The sequence below is a fragment of the Typopeltis vanoorti genome, chromosome 7, assembly GCF_054136105.1.
Source record: "Typopeltis vanoorti isolate ZY-2024b chromosome 7, IOZ_Tvanoo_1.0, whole genome shotgun sequence".
Taxonomy (NCBI): Eukaryota; Metazoa; Arthropoda; class Arachnida; order Uropygi; family Thelyphonidae; genus Typopeltis; species Typopeltis vanoorti.
This window is the reverse complement of record NC_143555.1, coordinates 110,184,017-110,208,252: the sequence shown is the minus strand read 5'-3', so window position 1 is coordinate 110,208,252 and position 24,236 is coordinate 110,184,017. Positions and strand designations below refer to the sequence as shown.

At 35.5% G+C, this 24,236-nt stretch overlaps 1 protein-coding gene across 1 annotated transcript in view; it reads left to right on the top strand.

The window, feature by feature from the left end:
• Window positions 1-24,236, top strand: part of Ndc1 (Nuclear division cycle 1) — a 152,473-nt gene that overhangs the window by 98,505 nt on the left and 29,732 nt on the right. Inside the window, exons 11-12 of the mRNA XM_090396064.1 lie at window positions 6,642-6,764; window positions 12,869-12,927. Coding sequence (XP_090252190.1) covers window positions 6,642-6,764; window positions 12,869-12,927 — 182 coding nt within the window. The remainder of the gene's footprint in view (window positions 1-6,641; window positions 6,765-12,868; window positions 12,928-24,236) is intronic.

Genomic DNA, 24,236 nt, shown 5'->3' with positions numbered 1-24,236 from the left:
CTACATCCTCTACAGAGCAGGTGGATGGATGGATGTTGGTCTGGCATATGCCCAGTGAATATCTCTTACCAGAGTGCCTAACCCCATCTATGAAATTTGAAGGTAGCGGTGTAATGGTGTGGTCCAGTTATTTCTGGTTTGGCCTCGAACATCTGTTTATGGTGTCATAAACATTGAACTCTGAGAGGTATCTGAATAGATATTAAATGGATAAGAATCCTATATTGCTATATAGACAGTAAGTGAAACTCAAGATCGATAACTACGATCTATGAGTTTCAATGCCGAAAAACTATCGGCGAAGGCAATTCAAAGCAAAGGTGGAGCAAGCCCCCTCACTATTCTTGATATTCTCTCATAATGTAAAACACAGCTCCTAGGAGATGTAATACTGTCATTACATTATGAGGGGAGGTCACTACCCAGACCGGTTTCAACCTTTTTTGAGGTCTCATCAGTGAGTAGGTAGACCTGGAAAATATCAAAGCTTAGTGAAAAGAACTTACATACCTTCACTATATGAATGCCATAAAGGTGTGCTTGTATTTTGTAATTAAAATAAAAAGCCAAAAGGCTAGTTTTCTGGCAATTGAATAGATATTAAATGGATAAAATGGAGATCACTACCCGGTCTGGGTAGTGACCTCCCCTCATAATGTAATGACAGTATTACATCTCCTAGGAGCTGTGTTTTACATTATGAGAGAATATCAAGAATAGTGAGGGAGCTTGCTCCACCTTTGCTTCGAATTGCCTTTGCCGATAGTTTTTCGGCATTGAAACTCATAGATCGTAGTTATCGATCTTGAGTTTCACTTATTGGCTATATAACAATATAGGATTCTTATCCATTTAATATCTATTCAATTGCCAGAAAACTAGCCTTTTGGCTTTTTATTTTAATTAGGTATCTGAATATTCTGGATTATGCAATGCTTCCTACTTTGTGGTGTTTCTACAGAACTTATCACTGTCTGTGCAAGACAATGCACCATATCATAAAGCTGCTGCTCTAACTGCGTGGTTTGTGGGCATGAATGTCACCACACTTGACTGGCCTCTACAAAGTCCTGATCTCAACCTTATTAAACGTTTATAGGATGAACTGGAACATCGGGTGAAGTCCAGCGATGTCTGTCCCACAACAGTCCATGACCTCATTATATGCCTACATGAAGAATAGGTCAAAATTCCCATTGATCACTATTGTACACTTATGGAAAGTATGCCCCATAGGATTGTTGCAGTTATTGCAGCAAGAGGAGGTCCTATGTCTTATTAAGGTGGATGTCATGGCTGTTTGTTCCTCACACTATGATGTCTGTTGACATCTTTCCAGTCAATGTATAAACCGTCATAAATAGCTAGAACTTTAAAGAAATGTAATCACACTGCTTTCAAACCCAGTAAAAAGATGGTTGATCTTATCCTATAATCAGGACCACTCCCTCCCTCCCTCCCTCCCTCCTCTCAGTTCTATGTTCTTTGTTCCTTGTTCTTGCAAAATCAGGTGTAACTTATTATGCTCTGTTCATCCTGCACTGAATCAAATGAGAAATGACTTTTTTTTTTTTTAAAAATCAGCAGCAGGTTTAAATAATAAACTAAACCTCAGTAAATATTGTTGGGTGAAACTTTCCAAGTTTGAGGGGGGAAGGGAGGTCTAAAAATTAATTTTTAAACCTCTTACCATAGTGAAGCCCTAATATCTTATGAACGGTGTGTGTGTGTCTTAATGATGTCTCTGTGACTGAGACAAAATATTGACACTATTAAATCTCTGTTTAATTCTTTCCTTCTTTTATCTTCATTCCATTAAACCACAATATGAGCTTCAGCCAGCATTCAAACCTGAACATGCAATTCTAAAGAATGTCGATTGGGAAAAAATAATAAAATAAAAATATTCCAAGTCCATTGGTCCAAGTTCCAAGTACATTGACCACAACAAAACTGACATATTCTAGGAGCAATTCATTGAAGAAGATGGAATAAGTTATTAAGTGTGTGGGGTGAAAGATTAGAATTAGCAGAACTCTTCCTTTTGGAAAGGCAGAGTGCATCTTAACTATCTACAAAAATAGAAACCTTTGGGACCAATTGTGATTAGTTCAACCATTTCAAACATCATGGCATAAAAGCTAGTAGTAGTAGTACTGCTTATTGCCAGCAGTGCTTGAATTCCTTGATGTTCTTGAGGCAGTCATCAAACATAACTACCTTCTCTAATTTTACATGCATGAAAATGACTTTTATTGGAAGTATATATGCCATGTATGTTTTTTTTTTTTACTAAGAAGAGAGCATACATCAGAGTTTATCTCCTTATCCCTCTTCCAAGCATCCTTTGATCCCTTATAATCCTGGATTTTTCTGTACATTTCTTGGCTGAGGTAGTGCCCTCACATTTCCATTGCCTAAAGCTGATTACTATGCATTATTCACTACTCACAGGGAACCATGTCTATGGTTACCTGTGAGCTTGCCATAGCGAGAGTCAACACTATACCAATAATTTCCTCTAATAGTCCGATTACTTACTTCAACATATTGTTTATTATTTTGATATTATTTTGATATTAATGATGAAATACCTTATCAGGTATTTCATCATTAATATTATCTGGTTTAACATTACTTAATACTTTATAATGTAATCCATACAGATAATAATCAACAGTGGAGATTAACAATATTGTTCAGAGGTAGTATATGCCCTTTTTTATGGCTGATTTAAACTCAAGTGTAAAACAAAGATCTTTCTGTACATCTCTGAAATTCTAACTGTTGACTTACAACTGAACTATGCTATATTACTCTCTTTCTGTTAAGGTTGTGTATCATGCTATGTGGTTTCATCTGCACCTCATAGCTTTAGTATTCTGTTCTTTTTTTTCTTGTTATTTATGTTATTTTGATGCTTTTTCATGTTGCTAGCTGAATGGATAAAACTTCTTCCCACTAGTAGGACGTGGTTTAAGTCCTACTGTGGTAAAGATGTTTGTAAAAGGTAGATGATAATCATAACTCAGTGTGACACCACTTTCTTGCTTACTGAACACATGAAGCAGCATAAAAAACTTTTTGGTCTTCAAAGCAGGATTCCCAGTTTATTTAACCAATGATTAATCTATGGTATTATTATACTTAGCCTTTTGTCAAGTATTATTTTCTAAACCTTGTCAGTGTAAACTGTCAATGTAAAAATTACACAAACTGTTTTAATTTCCTTTCCATACACCCTTCCTAAATACATAGCATTTCTTAATTATGCAGCACCAATAAATCTTGCTACAGTAAACACTGTTACAGAAAGCTCACTGTAACAGACTACAAAAAAAAAAAGTCCCACCTAAAGTTTCATATCAGTATTGCTATTCCAATGGAAATTCACTGTAGCCAATCCTCCACCATACAAACTATTAAATACAAAATTAATAACGTAAAAACTCATGTAAAAAGATTATTTAATAGTATAATTTTTGCCTGTGTGTCACAGGCATCTTCAGTACATTTTAAGCTCAAATTAAACAATAAGTGACAATTCCAAAAAGTGCCACCTAAGTAGCTACTGTAAGATAACTGAAAAGGTCAGTAAATTTCCTAACAAACAAACAAAAAAAATTATATATACAGGGTGTCCCAAAATTCACGCAAGAAGTAATTTTGATAGAAAACACAGGTTTTTAATTAAAAATTGTAATTTCTTATTAATTCATAAAGTATACAGTATAGGGTTATGCATGGAATAGCATATCGGGTAAATGGCCTCCACGGCTTTTGCTGGCACATATGCACTCTTTTGTTGAAATTTTCCATGACCGTTTTGCATAAATGTGACTGAATTTCGTTGATACAGTGCTCAATTTCCTCCTTCAAGGCGTGGATGGTCGTGGGCTTGTTGGCATAAACCTTGGATTTCAAAAAACCCCAAACATAAAAGTCTAACGGCGTTAAGTCACATGATCTGGGCGGCCAATTCTGATCACCAAAACAGGAAATTACACGACCAGGAAATGACTACTCATGCAGTAATTGAATTGTTTCTCGGGCTGTATGGCATGTGGCACCGTCTTGTTGAATCCACTTGTCGTCCACATCCATATCTTGCAATTTAGGCACAAAAAACTGGATTATCATATTGCGATAGCAAGCACCATTAACTGTTATTGCCTTACCAGCCGCATTTTCGAAGAAGAATGGACCGATGATGCCTCCAGCCCAAAATCCGCACCAAACAGTGACACGTTGTTGACGAAGCCATCAAGATGAAATTGAGCCTCATCGAAATTTGCGAACTGTAGCTGCCAAACCTTCATTATTTTTAAAATATTACTCAACAATGAAAATGCGTTGTTCTTTTGTGTAGCGCTCCATTTTTAATAACCCTGAACTGTCAGCTGTCACGCTATCTTTTTTTTTCTCGTTGGCAACACTTTACGCACAAATGGCGCTAAATTTAAATCTTGTGTGAATTTTGGGACACCCTATACAATAAAAAGTTAGGAAAGAATAGCTGAATTATAAAATACTATCTTCCATAAAGGGGATAGACGTAAACCATCACTCAGATCTGTTTAAGTTAGGCAAGTGAAGTGAAGTTTCACATGTTTCTTAATAAAGCCTTTCCATGAGTAACTGACTTTTGTGAAGGACTCGTCTTTTTCCAATGAACTCTATGTGTAGTGATGATGGCATGTTCTGCAAGTCCAGACTGTTCAGGTTCAAGGTATTGAATATAAGACTGGTGTTCTTCTAGCTGAATAGATGCAGATCTTCCTTCCGAAATAAGATAATCCACAAGAGCAAGGGGATAGAAACAATATCTGAACTGATCATGATATCTGAAACGTCCAAATGAATGTTTCGAGATATCATGATCAGGGTTTTTTTTATATAAAAAATACTTTGGATTTAAAAAATAAAATTTCAGATCTTCATTTGGACGTTTCGGATATCATGATCAGTTTAGATATTGTTTCTTTATTTACAAATGGTCCTTTATCTGACAGCATTGAATTATTGCAACAGGAATTTCCTTCAGACATTGTAAAAATATTTGATTTTGTAATACATTCTGGTTATTTTTCCTTTAAAAATAAGTTGTATCAACAAATTGAACGAACAGCAATGGGCAATCCTCTTTCTCCTGCTATCTCCAACTTCTTTATGGAACATTTTCAACAACATAATCTTTGACAACATTTCTCTCTGACCTACTCATTGGTTCAGATATGTCGATGACATTTTTGCTATATGGAATGGCTCTTTTGATGAACTTCAACAGTTTCTCACTAAGTTAAATGCACTTCATCCAAGGATCCAGTTTACCCTGGAAGTAGAGTCAAGTAAGCAGTTAGCCTTTTTAGATCTTCTAATTCTTCGCCAACCAGATGTAACCTACATTTCTCAGTCTATAGAAAGAAGACTCATACAGGCCATTATATCCATGCTGAATCTCATCACCATCCCAGTCAAAAGGCAGGAACTATTAAAACACTGGTTCATCATGCCCACTCCTTTTGTTCTTCAGACGATCTATTACAGAAAGAACTGCAATATATTACTTCTTCCTTTCTATCTAATGGATATAAGAATTCCTTCATCAAAAGAGCTTTGAGTAGTTTTAATATGTCTTCCTCTTTAAATACAGAAGAAATAACGCGTATTCCTATCCCTTATGTACAAGGCATTAGTGAACGTATAGCAAAAGTTTTAAAACCACTCAATATTTTTGTTGCCTTTCGACCATTCAGAAAAATCTCCACCTTTCTCACTTCTCCTAAGGACAAGCTTCCACATCGTGATTATCCAGGTGTTTACCAGATTCCTTGCTCTTGTGGATTATCTTATTTCAGACAAACAGGAAGATCTGCCTCTATTTGGCTAGAAGAACACCAGTCTTATATTCAATACCTTGAACCTGAACAGTCTGGACTTGCAGAACATGCCATCATCACTAGACATAGAGTTCATTGGAAAAAGACAAGAGTCCTTCACAAAAGTTGGTTACTCATGGAATGACTTTATTAAGAAACATGTGAAACTTTACTTCACTTGCCTAACTTAAACAGATCTAATTGATGGTTTACGTCTATCCCCTTTATGGGAGATAGTACTTCATAATTCAGCTACTCTTTCCTAACTTTTTATTGTATATATAATTTTATTTTTATTATTTTTTTATTTTTTATTTTTTTTTTGTTAGGAAATTTATTGACCTTTTTAGTTATCTTACACTAGCTACTTAGGTGGTGCTTTTTTGGAATTGTCAGTTATTGTTTAATTTGAGCTTAAAATGTACTGAAGATGCCTGTGACACAGAGGCGAAAATTATACTATTAAATAATCTTTTTACGTGAGTTTTTCCATTATTAATTTTGTATTGATATGTCTGCTCACAGTTTGCCATTATTAAAACTTATACAAACTATTACTTTTGATCACTCCTAATAAGAATTGATTGCCAATATCAGATATGCATAGAAGTATAAAAGAACTATTTAACTATGCAAGTAGTAAATATATGATAAAAATGGCTGAGAAATTTTTGCAGTAAATGCAGTGTTCTGTTGTGATATTGTGATTTATTAACTGAGAATTTCTATGTTTAAAATACTATATTTTGTTAATTCATATAGGTGGTCATCCATATAACTGGGATGAAATTTGTACACACTGTTTGTCCTTGTTGAATACCTTTACCTCAAATTTAAATGATGTTTATGCTGCAGCAATGAATATGCAGAGATTACAGAGAAATGGTAAGATATATAAAAAATGATAGTGTGTCATTTTTTTTCGATACCCAAATTAGATTAGTGCGTCTATATACATCTTAAAAATAAATGTTACAGATTTTAAAAATTTTTCTATCTATGCATTTTTTTATGGCTAACTATTTTAAAAAATCACTCACCAGAATGAAATAATTTAGTTACCAATTTAAAACATTTTACAAAGTTATTTTAAATGGCATATCACACTCTTCCATGTATACTATGTTCCAAATTTTTACTTCCAAAATTTATGTTATCTGCTATAGTACGCCCACAGATTCGATATCCTTCGACACTTCTGCGCATGTCACAAAAAGGAGAATCCATTCCGATAATAGGGTAATCAATCCGTCTTCTGGGATGAGTTGTTTATTATTACATGTTGGAAAATTAACTTCTCTTTTATGATCATTGTAGTTTTTAAAGTGGTAACTATTTTGCTTGTATAACAGTTGGGAAATTTTATCTATAAAGCACGTGATTTCGCTTGTTGGCAACCAATTCGTACGTCCTTCATTTCTTTCTCCCCTTCAATGATAACGTCCAAGAGTTAATTAAATCTCATTCTGAAGAATTGAGTGATTCCAACCTGCTAAATTTAGATGCATAGCGGGAAGATCCCAAAGAAAATATGAAGAAAATTTAACCACTGATAGTCTGATAGTATTTCATACAATCGCAGGTTTTAAGCAGCAATGCTTGGAGGCTGACTCTGATGATGATGAGAGAAGCAGTAAAATTTGCAGAAGAGGCAATAGGGCCATGCCATCGGTTGTATGAAAAAAAGAAACAAAATGCCTGCCAAACTACATTAGCTCAATTCTTTGTTAAGAAGTAGAATAATAAAATTTATATTCTGAATATGTTTTATTGTCTTTCAGCTTCATGGTTTTCCTTTAACTAGGCCCTGAGACATACCTTAATTCCTTTATAAAAAAAATTAAGGTTCAATTTAAACTGATTTAAATATTACAGGCTTAGATATTAGAAGTATTATGTCTAAATAGTCCTTTAATCCTTTTTCTTCTCTTAATGGATTATGCAAATTAATATCTAGTATGCTATTTAATAGACTAATCATATCCCTTTATCAATTTTGAGATATGGCAGACTGTGTCCTGTTGATTGTCTCTGTTGAATTAATGGGTGGATTGATAATATTCTGCTTGGAGCCATGTCACAGGGGGTTGAATTTAGACTCTAATGATTTTTGTAATATGAGTACTAATGACTCCATAGCAGTTGACATAAGCATTATTGCCATGGATACGAAGGAAATGCACTATAACTATTTCTTTGGTCTCTGCAAGTTTCAAAAATGATAGCCAGCTGTATAATAAATAGAGATTCAAACGAGATCTGGTGAATTGACTGGAGAATTTTTTCAAAGACTATTTCCTAATATCTTATTACCAAATTGGTAATAAGACCAACGTTAAAAAATCCAAATATTAAGTAAAGAAGGTGGTTGACTGTAATTAGAAGCAGATGCTTTGCCACCATATTTTTTATGTGGTTTTGTTGCTGATATGGTATTGCTTGAATTTCAAAGATGAAATATCATTTCTCAATTAAAACAATAATGCCAGTTAGCCACTTCTGAATTCTAAGTCCTTTCTCCATACTTGGATCACTTTGTTTTTATCTGAGGATATCATTCTTTTTTTAGATGCAGTATGTAAAATAAGTCAAGCAATTCCCAACTATCCAGTCATTGAATAATGCAACCTGTGAAGGTGTCTCCAAGAAAGTAATCCTTCCAATCATAATTTTACTCTGATTGGACCGAATTCTTGGGTGGTGCCTAAGCAATGTAAGACACAACTATATTTCTTACTTGGTTGAATGTGTGACCTACAGAGGTGTCTGTGTTGGAGGAGGAGGAGGAAAACAAGAACACGTTTTTGCTGTTTTCAGTTTCTAGTTCTTTTAAGTGGATTTAAAGTTTGAGATATGGTAGGTTGTGTCCTGTTGAGCATCACTGTTGAATTAATGGGTGAATTGATAATATTCTACTTGGAGCCATATTACAGGAGGTTGAATTTAGGCTCTAATGAATAAATACACTAAAAAAAAAAAACAATAATATTATAAATATTATTGTAGTTTTTTTTTTATAATATATACCAATAAATCTAACATTCTTTAGTATATACTTTACATATTTTAGTATATATTAAATCTAAGTATAATAAATCCTGTTCACCAGAGTCTATAGTCCTCATAATAAACATTCCATAATCCCAATATAATGAGGATTATTATGGAATCCAGCTTTGCACCTTTTCCACAGCTTCTTTATCCCCCACTGAACCCAGGAGACCAAATCTGCACATAGCAGTAGTCCAGATGCAGCCTTATCAAGGCCTTGTAAAGAGGTAAAATAACATAATAATAATGCATAATAAGTATCCTTATCTGGCAGATTCACTCTCACCGTATACCAAATAAAAAGTTTACATTGCAAATCTATATTCTCCAGTTTATGCCACAGCCTTTCATGTGGTATCTTATCAAATGTGTTGGCAAAATCCAATAGTATCGTAGTGTATTCATTCCCTTTTTATCCAGTTCATCTATAACATTGTTATAAAATATGGAAATAAAAGAAAATTGCTAAAACATTACCTCCCTTTAGTAAATTCGTTATTCCTTGCATAGTATAGCTTGTCTATCAACTCATTTCTCTCTCCAAGTTCTTCCAAATCTCTCAAAACTTTACCACCACTCCTAGATATACTGATAGGTTGGTAAGACACATTGGTTTTTTGCACCACCCTTATGCAACGGAACTGTCATACATTCTTTCCACTTCTGTGATATATTTCCTGAGCTGAGACTCAAGTTCTGCAAATATATCAAAGGCCTAGCCAATTTAGCTGAGCATTCCTTTAGCATACATGCTGATATTCCATCTGTCCCTATTGCCAAATTCTTATATCTTATCCAGGTTATACAACAGTTCCTTTTGAGCCTTCATGTGTTGAGGCTTGAGTGCTGTGAGGACATCATGTTGAAGGTTTAATGGAATATTTGCAGACTTTGTCTTTTTATTGCTGAGCTTCATATCCTTTTTTATTACAACAGTTATTCAATTTAGTCAGAGAATCTTGCAGACTTCTAGCAGATTTATTTAGAAGTATAACATAATCCGCATAAAGCAAAGAGCTGACATTAACATCTCCAATTTTGATATCATGTTTAATACCACTTTCCTTCATAATGTGATCCATATAGATAATGAATAACAGAGGGGATAATGTACATCCTTGTCTCACACCAGATTTAACATTATACCATCTTCCTGTACTTCCTTTAATTCTAACTGCTGACTTACAACTCAAATAAAGACTAAGTATTGCTTGATATAATGCCCCATTAACACCATATAACTGTTGTGTATTGAATAGCTTCTCTCTTGGCCCCTTGTCATATGCCTTTTCCAAATCGCCAAAACTTAAATACAGATCTTTGTTATATTCCCATGCTTTCTCGACTATTTGTCGTAAAGTGAAGATCTGATCCTGATAGCCTCTATTTGGCCTGAATCCAACTTGTTCTTCACCTAGCTTTTCTTCCACAATTCTTCTTAACCGTTTCTCAAGTATACTTGCATAGATCTTACCAGGAACACTCAGTAGGGAAATACCTCTGTGATTCTCACATTCAGTTTTATTTCCCTTTTTATATACGGGTACTATGAGAGCTCTACTCCACTCATCGGGAATTCGTCCCTTTGTCCAGGCTTTCTGAACTATGCAGTGTAGCCACTGTAAGACTTTTATACCACCATATTTCAGGATATCTGGTAGAATATCATCTACTCCTGCTGCCTTTCCACATTTCAAGCCTTTGATGGATTTTTCTACTTCAAGTATGGATATGTATTCCTGACTGTATGCCTGTTGTGTGTTTTTTACCATAGCAATTTTTCGAAATAATTACTCCATACTTCAAGGATGTCTTTTTGTCCTGTTTTCATGTAACCTTTATCATCTATAACTCCTTTTACAGCACTCTTTCCTCCATTCCTAAGCTTCTTCAACAACCTCCAGAATATTTTGCCACCTTCTTGATATTTATTTTCTATATTCTTGCCAAAGTCCTCCAATGGCTTTTGTTTAGCTAGTTTTACACAGTGTTTAGCATTCTTGCATTTGTCTCTGTATTCTCTAAGGAACTTTTGATATGCTTTCTTCTTTTCCTTCACTGCCTCTTTAACTTCCTGTGTCCACCATGGAGTTCTAATTTTCTATCCTTGCAGACACCCTCACCACATGCCTCTCTGGCAGAATCAATCAATGTTTTCTTCAGAGTTTGCCAATGAATCTCCAAGGTTTGATTCCTGTTCTCAAACTCTTTCGTTTTTTCTTCAATAATGTTTGTGTATTTTAGTCTACAGTTCATATCTGAGAGCTGCTCAACTTTTATTCACTTTAAAACTTTCTTACGTGTTATTCTTTTCAATATGAAATTCAATTTTATCCTGCTCAAGACTAAATAGCGATCACTTCCAATTTCAAATCCTCTGTACACTCTTGTGTCCTGCACCAGGGAGAAAACATCACTATCAACAATAACATAGTCAATGAGACTTTTCTTATTCCTTGCCTCTTCTCTCCATGTGAATTTGTGCACATTTTTAAGTTGGAACACGGTGTTAGTAATAACTAGTCCATGTCCTGAGCAGAAATCCAACAGATATTTGCCATTATTATTAGCTTTGCTCTTTTCTCCAAAATTTCCCAGAATATTTTTGAATGTCTGACAATCATTTCCTACTCTGCTATTTAGATCCCCAACAAGGACCAACTTTTCATTTTTCATTGTGTCAGTTGCTTTTTCTAAAGCATCAAACAATTCCTCCACTTCTAACTTAGTAGAACCTTCTGTGGGACCATAGGCACAAATAAGTCTCATTGGCCAGTTCCCCATTCTCATATTTGCCCACATTACTCTACTTGAGACTGCCTGCCATTCCAGAAGATTAGCCTCATATTTTGTATTGAATACTATGGCTACTCCTTCTTTTCCTTGATTGTCACCTGAATATAACATTTTGTATTTATTGCTCAGAAAGATTTCACCAGTTTTTGTCTTTTTTGTTTCAGTCACCCCTATTATGTCAATCTGGTACTTATCTAATTCCTCAGCTTGATCCATTTCTTTGCCATTCAGGCTTCTTATGTTGATAGTACCGATCTTTAACTCTGGTGATGTTGAGTTGGGGTGTCAGATTTTTCCAGTAGCTGACTTTTCACTGTTCACTCTGGTTTCCTGGCGAAAACAACGGGGGCCTTGTTTAACCGGGCGACGCCCCAGCTGGCATGAAATTTTGTCATGTTGTACCATCATTTTTTATTTTTTTTTATTTTGGTTTAACCAATAAGAATACAATTTGGTTGGCTAAATCTGTAATTGCCAGCCCATCCTCGTTCATTCAGTATCCAAGTAGATACCCAAGAGGGTGCACCACGAGAAGGTGAGGATTGGACATTAGGTCAGAAGCCCTGGTCGGTTCTCCGCATTTCTTTAAAGGCTATGTGGAGGTCTCCTCTCAGTTATGCAGCAGATTTATGCAAATAATAATAATAGTGTGCATGACAGTTTGACTGCTGTATGTAGTTATTTTCATCCTCTGTCCATTCTTTGGTAATATGTCTATTCAAAGTTTGAAATTGGCTGGTATGGTAGGTTGTCAGTTATTATTAAGGCTTGGAGACTTTAATGTTTTACAGTATTTCAAACTGGAAAATTTTAAAGAAGTTCAGTTGAAATTATTAACAACCTTAAGAATAACTGTGATTTGGAAGTTTTGGAATATCTTTCTGAAGTGCAATAAAGAACCATTTTATAACTATATGCAGTTACAATGGATGTGATATGACTTTTGGACACATCTGCCTAACCTGCCTTGTTAACTATTCCATTCTTGTTAAGTGTTCTCTTTGTTAATAATTAAGTTTTAACAAATACCTAAAAGTTTTGATTTTTCTAACATAATTAATTTTTTGTTTTTGATTTTTCTGTAGTATATTTTATTATTGTTTTCCAGGTAATCTGTGTCATAGCCATTATTTCTTTTGCAGGAGATGCGGAAGGATGTTTGGATGAGGATGTTCATATATTACTAGTACCATTTAAAAAAGTAAAAATGTCTGATTTCATTATTTTTTTCAATAGTTTCTAAATTATTGCTAAAGGCTGTGATTTATTGACATACTGTTTTTCTAAGATCGGAGTTCTTTCTGTGTGAAGAATTTAAATTAAGAAGAATCGCACTTTTTTTTTTTTAGTGTAAAAGATGAATTCATTTCCATTTTTAATATAAAGAAATCTCACACAAGTGTCTAGTTAGTTGCTATTTTAAAATGAAGAGTTAAAAAAAAAAGAGAATTCAAGAGTAACTGAAAATCATGCAACATAGCTTATATTGAATATTATCATTATTATGCATGCTCCTCTAGGGAGTTAAGGACTCATTGAGGGAAAGTCTCTTCAGGTAACATCATAATCATTCTCATATGTTCAGAACAGGTTGAGTGTTACTTGGATTCTTTTTCCTCCATTGGGTTCTATCCTCTCCCAGCCTTGCCATCTGTTGGAATGAGATCAAGTCTGAGTGGATCTTCAAGGTTTCACGCCATCTTCTTCTTGGTCTTCCTCTGCTTTGATCGCCCCCTAACTCTTCCATAAAGAACATAAGGCAGTCTTTCTTGGCACATCCTGGCTATGTGATAAAGCCACTGTAAATGTCTCTTGCGTAGCCTATTTAGGATGTTATCGGTGTAACCCGACTTTTCCCTTTATCATTTGTCTTTTCAGTCTACTTTGTGTTATTGATTCTCCTTAGGCACTCTGATTTAAAACCTTTCAATCTGTCTTCTTGTTTGCCACAATCCAGCTCAGGAGTGTTCAGCACAGTACAACTGGAAGAATCATCGAGTTGATGAATTTAGTCTGTAGACTATGGCTAATTTTTTTTTGTTCCTTCCATTGCCAGTTACTCCCAGGCAATTCTCAAACCACCTTTCCAAGAAACAGGCTGAACAGGTTGTCTATAAAGCATACATAAAGACTTTTTCAGTCAAATCTGCTAGTCTCTAAAATGAAGATTGCTTCCCTGGTTCCTCTTCCATCTCTGAATCCCATTTAATCGTCTTCCATTACTTTCATACCCTTTTTTTTTTTTTTTTAATTCTGATTTGAATGATTCTAATAAGCATCTTGTAAGCATGGCTCAGCAATAATATAGGTCTGTAGTTGTCACATTTTCTTTTATCTCTTTTTATGTATTGGCATGATTAAAGTCTCCAGTCATCAGGAATTTCCTCTTTTTCCAATATTACATTTTATAAATGATTCAGGTATTGTATAGTCCCTTCTCCTCGTCCTCCTACAGTTCTTTTGGGATGCCATCTGGTCCAGGTGCATTTTCATTCTTTATTGATTTTATTGCCATGATAATTTCTTCTAGAATTTTTGGTTTGGATTGTATTTGTGTAATATGATGGGCCTGGTGGGAGATATGCTTATCTTTGAGTAATTGCAAAAAGTGCTGTTTTGTTTCTATTATGCATGATGGGATAAGAGTCGGTTGATTGTTTTGTACAAAGTTTTGGTGTCATTTTTTTCAAATGTATCTTTGCATTCTTCTTCTTTTTCATTCAGCTACTGGGTCTCTTTTTCTCTGCATTCTTGAGTAAATTATAAGAGATTCTGTTTTCAGGGGTATTTTTTACTGATAACTTCTTTTTCATCTCTCTCTCTCTTTCTCCTTTACTAGTTCCAAACTGTCTCCTGTCATTCATTCATTGATACTCTTTTTTGGAGCAACTGCAGTTCCTTGCTGCTGTGTCCAGCAATTGTCCTTTACCTTGATTCTATCAATTTCTTATCTTCTTCTCTTATTTCCCCAAGTTTCCTAATCAGTTTTCCACACTGATTCTTGTATGCTGAGTTTCAAGTATCTTGATGTCTATTATTTTTTGCTTTGGGTGTTTTCTTCTTCTTCTTGGCAAATATGATGTTTATTTTGGCTGTAAGGAGTTCATGGTCTGTATCCATATCTGTTTTCTTGTGGATTTTTACATTTTGAATTGAGCTTGTCCATCTTTTATTAACTAATCTATAGTCTATGCAGTTACTGATTTCTCTATTCGGTGAGGTCCAGGTATTATAGGCTTTCCCTATAATAAAACATTGTACTGATGATAAACAGGCTGTTTAATTTACAGAAATTTAGTAGCATTTCTGATCTATCATTTATTTCTCTTATTTAAATTTTTTTCATTATATCTACATAAGAATCTCTGAAAATCATCTAACTTTTGTATCATTTATTTCTTCTTGCAGTTCTAAAAAGTCTGTATGTTTTACTTCCTCATGATCTTGTGTGCACACACTTGGACAGTTTTAATATCAAGGTTGTTTTCTTTTGCATTAAATCTCATGGATAGAATTCTTGAAGAGATGGATCTTATATCAGTGATGGTATTTATGAGATGTTTTCTGATTATAATTGTAACTCCTTCTCCGTGCTACTGAGCACTTCTTCCAGAGTAGTACATTCTTCTTTCACTTAGGTGTACTATACCTTCATCCGGCCAGTGTGTTTCTGAAATTCTGATCACATTGCATCTGAAGTGTTTTAGCTCCTCTTAGAGTAGTCTCAGCTTACCAGTTTCATGCAATGTTCTGATGTTTACATGAGATGTGAAAATGTCATTTTGAGGTTCACCTGTCCCCTATGATTCTGGGTCAGGTGCATTGGTGATAGAATTTGATAATGATATCAGCTTATTTCAACATGGGATATTGGATAATGGGACTTTTTTGTTTTTATGGTTTTACAGACCTTGTATAGTAAGAAATAATGGAAAATTTTCAGTCATTAGAAAGGGAAGCTGATCTGAAGGACTAGCAGGTTCTTGTTGGAGAACTAAACAGTAGAATAATGATGTTAATCTCAGGCATATAGAATTGTTTTCTGGAAATCTGGAGGAAAGAGAAAAGCTAATAATAATTTTTGTTCTGAACATACACTAGTCATTAGGGACAATATTCCTGTCCTTCAGTTTCTTGCAACATAAAGAGAATTACCATATTTTTTGCTTTATAAGATGCACTGTTGTGTTCGGAGGCATCAGTTTTCATGTCGAATTTTTGGAAATAAAATATTCTTCTCAGTATAAGATGAGCGAATTATGCATCAAATTTTTCATGTAAATATTAATTATTTTTTTTTTTAAATTTTAATACATGTATTATCCATTTATTTTCCATGATATTTTCATTTTTGCACGCATTCATAAATCATTTCTCTTCATAAATCTAAAGCACTATGATGGCGACCTTTTAAAATCGATATTTCTTTCTGTTGCCAATAATTTTGCTCGTTGAATAATCATTTTTGTAGATAATCAGTAACCTGATATTTGATCCGTTATCCAAGTTTTTAATTCATTTTCAATTTCTGGTCATTTTGCTGGTTTTCTGTGGAGATTGTGTTTTTTAGAATTTTCTTCTATAATTGCTACTCTTCTTTCCTCCAAGTTTGTACTATTTTTTTCATGTAGTCAGAGGGTCAAAGTGCCACTCTGCTGCTATACTTTTTTTTTTGCATACTCAATCACACTAAACTTAAATGCAATCATATAGCTATGTCTATTCTTCATAGAATCCATGGATTATAAAAAAAAAAAAAAATTTACTATAATAATGTATTGATTACTAGTTTAACCACCTTACTAGCCATTATGGATCAAATATGCATCCTCAAATGCTTCGTATCCAGCATATATTTCAATGTAATATCAATGGTAGTACAATTTTAACATGCACTTCACATCTATGGTAACTTTGGACGTATACATATATATACGTCCTGGCCGGTAGCTTAGTTAAATGTGTGACCATTAACAACCATGCAACTATTCAAACTGATCATGCATTACCACAAGTGATGACATGCTGTGACTGCACATACATAAAAAAACATATCGGTGTATAAATATCTATTCGTCATAGTTAAGGGTGCTTAAGGGTCAAAGCTGTATAACTGAGAGGAGACCTCCACATGGCCTTTAAAGGAATGTGGAGAACCGACCAGGGCTTCTGACCTAATGTCCAATCCTCACCTTTTCGTGATGCACCCTGTTGGGTATCTACTTGGATACTGAACAGACGAGGATGGGCTAGCAATTTGGGATTTAGCCGACCAAATTGTATTCTTATTGGTTAAACCAAAATATAGAATGATGGTACAACATGACAAAATTTCATGCCGGCTGGGGCATCGCCTGGTTAAACAAGGCCCCGTTGTTTTCGCCAGGCAACCAGGGCGAACAGCGAAAAGTCAGCTACTGGAACAAATCTGAAAATAAACCCCAACTCAACATCACCAGAGTTAAAGATCGGTACTATCAACGTAAGAAGCCTGAATGGCAAAGAAATGGAGCTATCTGAGGAATTAGTACCAGATAAGATAGAGATAAGTACCAGATCGACATAATAGGGGTGACTGAAACAAAAAAGACCAAAACTGGTGAGATCGTTCTGAGCAATAAATACAAAATGTTATATTCAGGCAATGACAATCAAGGAAAAGAAGGAGTAGCCATAGTATTCAACACAAAATACGAGGCTAATCTTCTTGAATGGCAGTCAGTCTCAAGTAGAGTAATGTGGGAAAATATGAGAATGGGTAACTGGACAATGAGATTTATTTGTGCCTATGGTCCCACAGAAGGTTCTACTAAGGTAGAAGTGGAGGAATTTTTTGAGGCTTTAGAAAAAGCAACTGACACAAAAAAAAATGAAAAGTTGGTCCTTGTTGGGGATCTAAATAGCAGAGTAGGAAATGATTGTGAGACATACAAAAATATTTTGGGAAAATTTGGAGAAAAGAGCAAAGCTAATAATAATGGCAAATATCTCTTGGATTTCTGCTCAGGACATGGACTAGTTATTACTGACACCGTGTTCCAACATAAAAATGTGCACAAATTCACATGGAGAGAAGAGGCTAGGAATAAGAAAAGTGTCATTGACTATGTTATTGTTGATAGTGATGTTTTCTCCCTGGTGCAGGACATGAGAGTGTACAGAGGATTTGAAATTGGAAGTGATCACTATTTAGTCTGGAGCAGGATAAAATTGAATTTCACATTGAAAAGAATAACATGTAAGAAAGTTTTAAAGCGAATAAAAGTTGAGCAGCTCTCAGATGTGAACTGTAGACTAAAATACACAAAGATTATTGAAAAGAAAATGAAAGAGTTTGAGAACAGGAATCAAACCCTGGAGATTCAGTGGCAAAGTCTGAAGAAAACATTGATTGATTCTGCCAGAGAGGCATGTGGTGAGGTTGTCTGTAAGGATAAAAAAATCAGAGCTCCCTGGTGGACACAGGAAGTTAAAGAGGCAGTGAAGGAAAAGAAGAAAGCATACCAAAAGTTCCTGTCAAATAAGTCAGCTTGTGCTCTTAGAGAATATAGAGACAAATGCAAGAATGCTAAATACTGTGTAAAACTAGCTAAACAAAAGTCATGGGAGGACTTTGGCAAGAATATAGAAAATAAATATCAAGAAGGTGGCAAAATATTCTGGAGGTTGTTGAAGAAGCTTAAGAATGGAGGAAAGAGTGCTGTAAAAGGAATTAGAGATGATAAAAGTGACATGAAAATGGGAGAAAATGATATCCTTGAAGTATGGAGTAATTACTTTGAAAAACTGCTAAATGAAACACGCAGTGATGACAGCACAGTGGTAAAAAACACTGACCAGGGATGCAGTCAGGAATACTTATCCATACTTGAAGTAGAAAAAGCCATCAAAAGCTTGAAATGTGGAAAGGCAGCAGGAGTAGATGATATTCGACCAGAAATGCTGAAGTATGGTGGTATAAGAGTCTTACAGTGGCTGCACTGCATAGTTCAGAAAGCCTGGACAGAGGGACAAATTCCCGATGATTGGAGTAGAGCTCTCATAGCACCCATATATAAAAAGGGAAATAAAACTTAATGTGAGAATTACAGAGGTATTTCCCTACTGAGTGTTCCTGGTAAGATCTATGCAAGTATACTTGAGAAACGGTTGAGAAGAATTGTGGAAGAAAAGCTTGGTGAAGAACAAGCTGGATTCTGGCCAAATAGAGGCTGTCAGGATCAGATCTTCACTTTACGACAAATAGTCAAGAAAGCATGGGATATAACAAAGATCTGTATTTAAGTTTTGTCGATCTCGAAAAGGCATATGACAAGGTGCCAAGAGAGAAGCTATTCAATACGCTGCAGTTATATGGTGTCAATGGGGCATTATATCAAGCAATACTTAGTCTTTATTTGAGTTGTAAGTCAGCAGTTAGAATTGAAGTACAGGAAGATGGTTTAATGTTAAATCTGGTGTGAGCAAGGATGTACATTATCCCCTCTGTTATTCATTATCTATATGGATCACATTATGAAGGAAAGTGGTATTAAACATGATATCAAAATTGGAGATGTTAATGTCAGCTCTTTGCTTTATGCGGATGATGTTATACTTCTAAATAAATCTGCTACAAGTCTGCAAGATTCTCTGACTAAATTGAATAGCTGTTGTAATAGATATTTTTGTATGAAGGTCAGCAATAAAAAGACAAAGACAATGAAAATAGGCAGAATCATTGAAAATGTCAACTGTGTTGTGAATGGAGAACCTGTGGAACAAGTAAAACATTTCAGCTATTTAGGCACAATTTTTACTGAAGATGGTAAATTAAATATAGAAATAGACAACAGAATCAGCATAGCTTGGTGGAAAGTCAATTGAATAAATTCATATGGAATAAGAGAGAAATTAGTCGGAACACTAAATTAGCTGTATACAAGACAGTGTTCAAACCAGTTTTAACTTATGGATCTGAGAGCTGGGTCAGAAGTAAAACACTTGACCAAAGACTAGAAACCACAGATATGAGAGTCCTGAGAAAGATTATAGGCGTGAACAGATGGCATCAATGGCAATATCATATTAAAAATGAGGATATTAGGAAAGAATTTGACATTGTCAGCATCCAGGAATGCGTTAGCAGAGCTAATCTAAGGTGGTTTGGTCACTTAAACAGAATGGGCGAGGAAAGATTAGCAAAACAAGTGTTCTCTGCCAGGTTGGCAGCAAAACAACCCAGAGGAAGACCAAGATATAGGTGGATTGATACAGTACAAAGTGCCTTAGACGATAGAAATATAAGATCTGATAATGTTGGAGTCTTGACAAGTAACAGACTGATTTGGAGGAAAATTGTAGATAGGAAATTAATAATGATATAATTTTTTTCATGTAGTACTATCATATCCTGTACACCCCTTGAGGGTACATGGCAGGAATTTGATGATGATGATGATCGGTGTATAAGATGCACCAGTTTATACGACACATTCAGCTTATAGGATGCATCCTAATTTTTAGATAAATTTTAGATACAAAAAAGTGCGTCTTATAAGGTGAAAAATACAGTAATCCACATGTTGAGAACACCAATGAAAAAGTAAGAAAAGTTGTATAAATTGTGTTATTGCTGATAATGATATTTTCACAGTGATACAGGATATAAAAGTATAGGGAATTTGAAATTGAAAGAATTGTAGAAAAATAATACAGAACTTCGTTACCACAGCAAATACCTTAAATTTCAAAAGTCATGCTCACACAACATGCTATTGTGATGAAACACATAAATTAAAGATACCAAGAAATTATATTCTTGGTTTTATCCTTATTCAAGTGTAAGAACAATGTTTGTGCTTGAAGTATCTTCACAACTGCGTTAATGAATTCACATCAATTGCCTTAGTATCCATAATGCAAAGCACATACCTTTTGAATGTAATACTATGCATTATTGGAAGGGCTACTACCCAGACTGGTTTCAACCTTTATTGAGGTCTCATTGGTCTGGGTAGTGGCTCTTCCCATAATGCATAGCATTATACACATCTGCAATATGCTTTGCATCATGGGATACTAGGGCAATTGATGTGAGGACATTAGTCTCTATATACAAGTAGCAAAGTCTTGAAGATACTTCACATGCAATATATTTATATTTTATAATATACTATATATTATATAATATACTATTATATATTATATAATATACTATTATATATTATATAATGTACTTCTTATACTTGGATAAAGGATTAAACCAAGAATATAATTTCTTGGCATCGTTATTTTATAGGGATGCATCTTGATGTTGATGATAGCCGATGAGTTGTTGATGATAGCTGATGAGCTACAGCCAAGGAGAATAGAAGTTGAATTGCAGGATAGAGAAAAGAGCACATTTGAGGCCATTTGGTGTGAGATTGTGGCTAGCAGAACTAAATATACAATTGGGTGCTGCTATAGACCAGGTGATGGAAAAGATGGTGGTGACAGTATGCACAAGCAAATAGAAGAAATGAGTGAAAGGAGGGTAATTATTATGGGAGATTTCAACTATGGTCGCATTGATTGGAGTGAGGAGAGGACACACGGGAGGAAAGAATTGGATTTTATGCGGTTATTAAGGGATAACTATCTGTGACAGCATGTAATGGAAAATACTAGGGGTCAGAGAGTGCTTGACCTAGTAATTACATCTGAGGATTTGGCTGTAACAAATATGACCACATTGCCACCAATTGGTGAGAGTGATCATATGGTCTTGACTTGGGAGGTGGCTAAAGGTGTGGAATTTTCAATTAAGACAGGGTACATGTGGAATTATCGGGCTGGAAAGTATGACAAGCAAAGGAGTTTGATTGGTTCAGTGCCATGGCATGTACAACTGCAAGGACTAGAAGTTGATAGTGCATGGGAGGCAGTTGAGAAGTGTTTGCATGAAGCAATGGCTGACTGTATACCTAGAGTCCGAATAATAAATCAAGTAGGGGTAAATGGATGAATAACACCATTAAGCTTGAGCTGCAATGCAGGGAATTTAAGGAGAAAGGTGACTGGCAGGCACATGAACGGTATAAAGCGCAGGCCAGAAGGGTAACGAGTGTGGTAAGAAAATCAAAAAAGGATTACGAAAGAACATTGGCCATGCAGGCTAAAGAGAATCCTAAACAGTTTTTTAGATATGTAGCAAGTAAAAGGAAAAATGTACATGGCAGAATAATTTTAAAGAATGCCGATGGTAGGGAGGTAACTGAATCAGTTGATATAGTTGAGTTACTGAGTGAGCACTTTACAAGTATATCATCCAGGTGGTGACATTGCAGAAACAAATAAACCAGTAGATTATACGGGAATTGTGGTGAATGAAGTGGATGTGAGTAGTCTATTGCATAACCTCAATGTCAATACATCCGTGGGATTGGATGGTATACCAGCTCGTGTCGTACGAGAAGCAGCTAAAGAATTGTCAGTACCCTTGACCATTTTGTTTAATTTGAGTTTTGGCTGGGTTAGTCCCGAGGGGGTGGAAAGAGGGGAAAATAGTTCCACTGCATAAAGGTGGTTCCAAGACTGCTGTTGTAAATTACTGACCAATTAACATATCAGGAATCATTGTCAAGGTCTTAGAGAGATTAGTCAAGAAAAGAATACAGGATTGGATAGATGAAAATGGGATATTGTATGGGGGGACAACATGGTTTTGTGAAGGGTAGATCATGCCTCAGTAACTTGCTCACGTATTATAACACAGTGACGGCTGAACTGGATAGGGGTAATGGGTTTACAGTGATACTACTGGACCTTGCCAAGGCCTTTGAATCAGTAAACTAGAGCAGATGGGGATAGATATAGGATTGGTGAGATGGATAGGAGGGTGGTTGAAGGAGAGATAGCAGTACCAGAGAGTGGTTTATGCAGGAGTGGAGTCTAAAAGACGGCTTGTGATGACTAGTGGTGTGCCGCAGGGCTCTGTTCTTGGACCACTGCTTTTCAATCTGTTCATCAATGATATAGGAAAGGATTTGAGAGGAAGTGTTCACTTGTTTGCTGATGATGCAAAGTTGGGTAGAGCAATTGTGAGTGCACAGGATGTCAAAATTTTACAGGATGATTTGGATAGTTTGGAGGACTGGGCTAGAAAATATGGATGTCAATTTAATGTGGCAAAGTGTAAGGTTATGCACTTTGGGGTGAAAAGAATAGCAGCAGTATATTGCATTGGTGGAACCGTACTCCAGGAGATTGATGAGACCAGGGATTTGGGAGTGTTGGTGGATAGGGAATTGAAGTTTAGGGGGCACATTGCAAAAGTGACTAAATCAGCTCATCAAATCACTTGGCTTCTGAAAAATACTTTAACATGCAGAGACAAACAAGTTGTTGTTCCTCTGTATCGATGGGCACAGTTATGGGCACCAGGGTTTCTTCGTGATGGGGAGGAAGTGGAGAGGATCCAGAGACGAGTGACCAAGATGATAGAAGGTCTGTGGAATGAACCTTATGAGAATAGGTTGAAGATTTGTGGGTTGCAGAGATTGGACGATAGGCGAAGGTGGGGTGATATGATTGAGACATTCAAATTACTGAAGGGTTTCTATAAGATTGATCCAGAAGATATTTTTGAAAATATGACTGGTGGTGGGAGGACTAGGGGCCATGCATGGAAGCTGGGCAAGAGCGTGGTTGACAAGGGAGTTAGAGCTAGGTTTTTTACTTGGAGAGTGGAATAAGCTTCCAGAGTCTGTTGTGGGTGCTACGACCGTGAATGAGTTCAAGGCAAGGTATGATAGATACTGTGTCAATGTCGAAAAGTTGTTCTTGACATGATGTTAGGGCCTCCCTCGATGAGTCTGTCGACTCCTTGGAGTTGCCCGGAACAATAATAATAATCTTGTCCTTTCTTCTTTTTAATTGCTTTCTGGAATATGTCATAGACGAAGCTCTTTATGAATATGACACTGGAATAGCAATTGGCAGATTAAGAATAAATAACTTATGTTTTGCAGACGATATTGATTTTCTGGCAGAAAGTGAAGAAGAATTACAAGAGATAACCAGCCGCATTTTCGGAACATTAAAAAAATATGGATTAGACATAAACCTACAAAAAACAAAAACAATGATAACCTCAAAATCAGACATTAAATTCTTAAAGATACAAATTGGCAATAAACAAATTGAGAATGTAAACAAGTTCACTTATCTAGGAAGCATGTTGAGTCAAGATGGTTATTCAAAAACTACATTAAATACCGAATTGCTAAGGAAACCGTGGCCCTACAAAAGTTAAAACCATTGTGGGGAGATAACAGAATATCAATCACAACTAGACTAAGACTGATTGACACCTTGGTGAATTCTGTCCTCTTGTATGGTTGTGAGGCCTGGACTTTATTGAAGGAAGATGAGAGGAGACTCCTGTCTTTTGAAATGAAAACTTACAGAAGACTTTTGAGAATTCCCTATGCCGCTCACGAAACCAATGAAAATGTCCGAAAACTGATTGATTCAATAGTAGGGAGA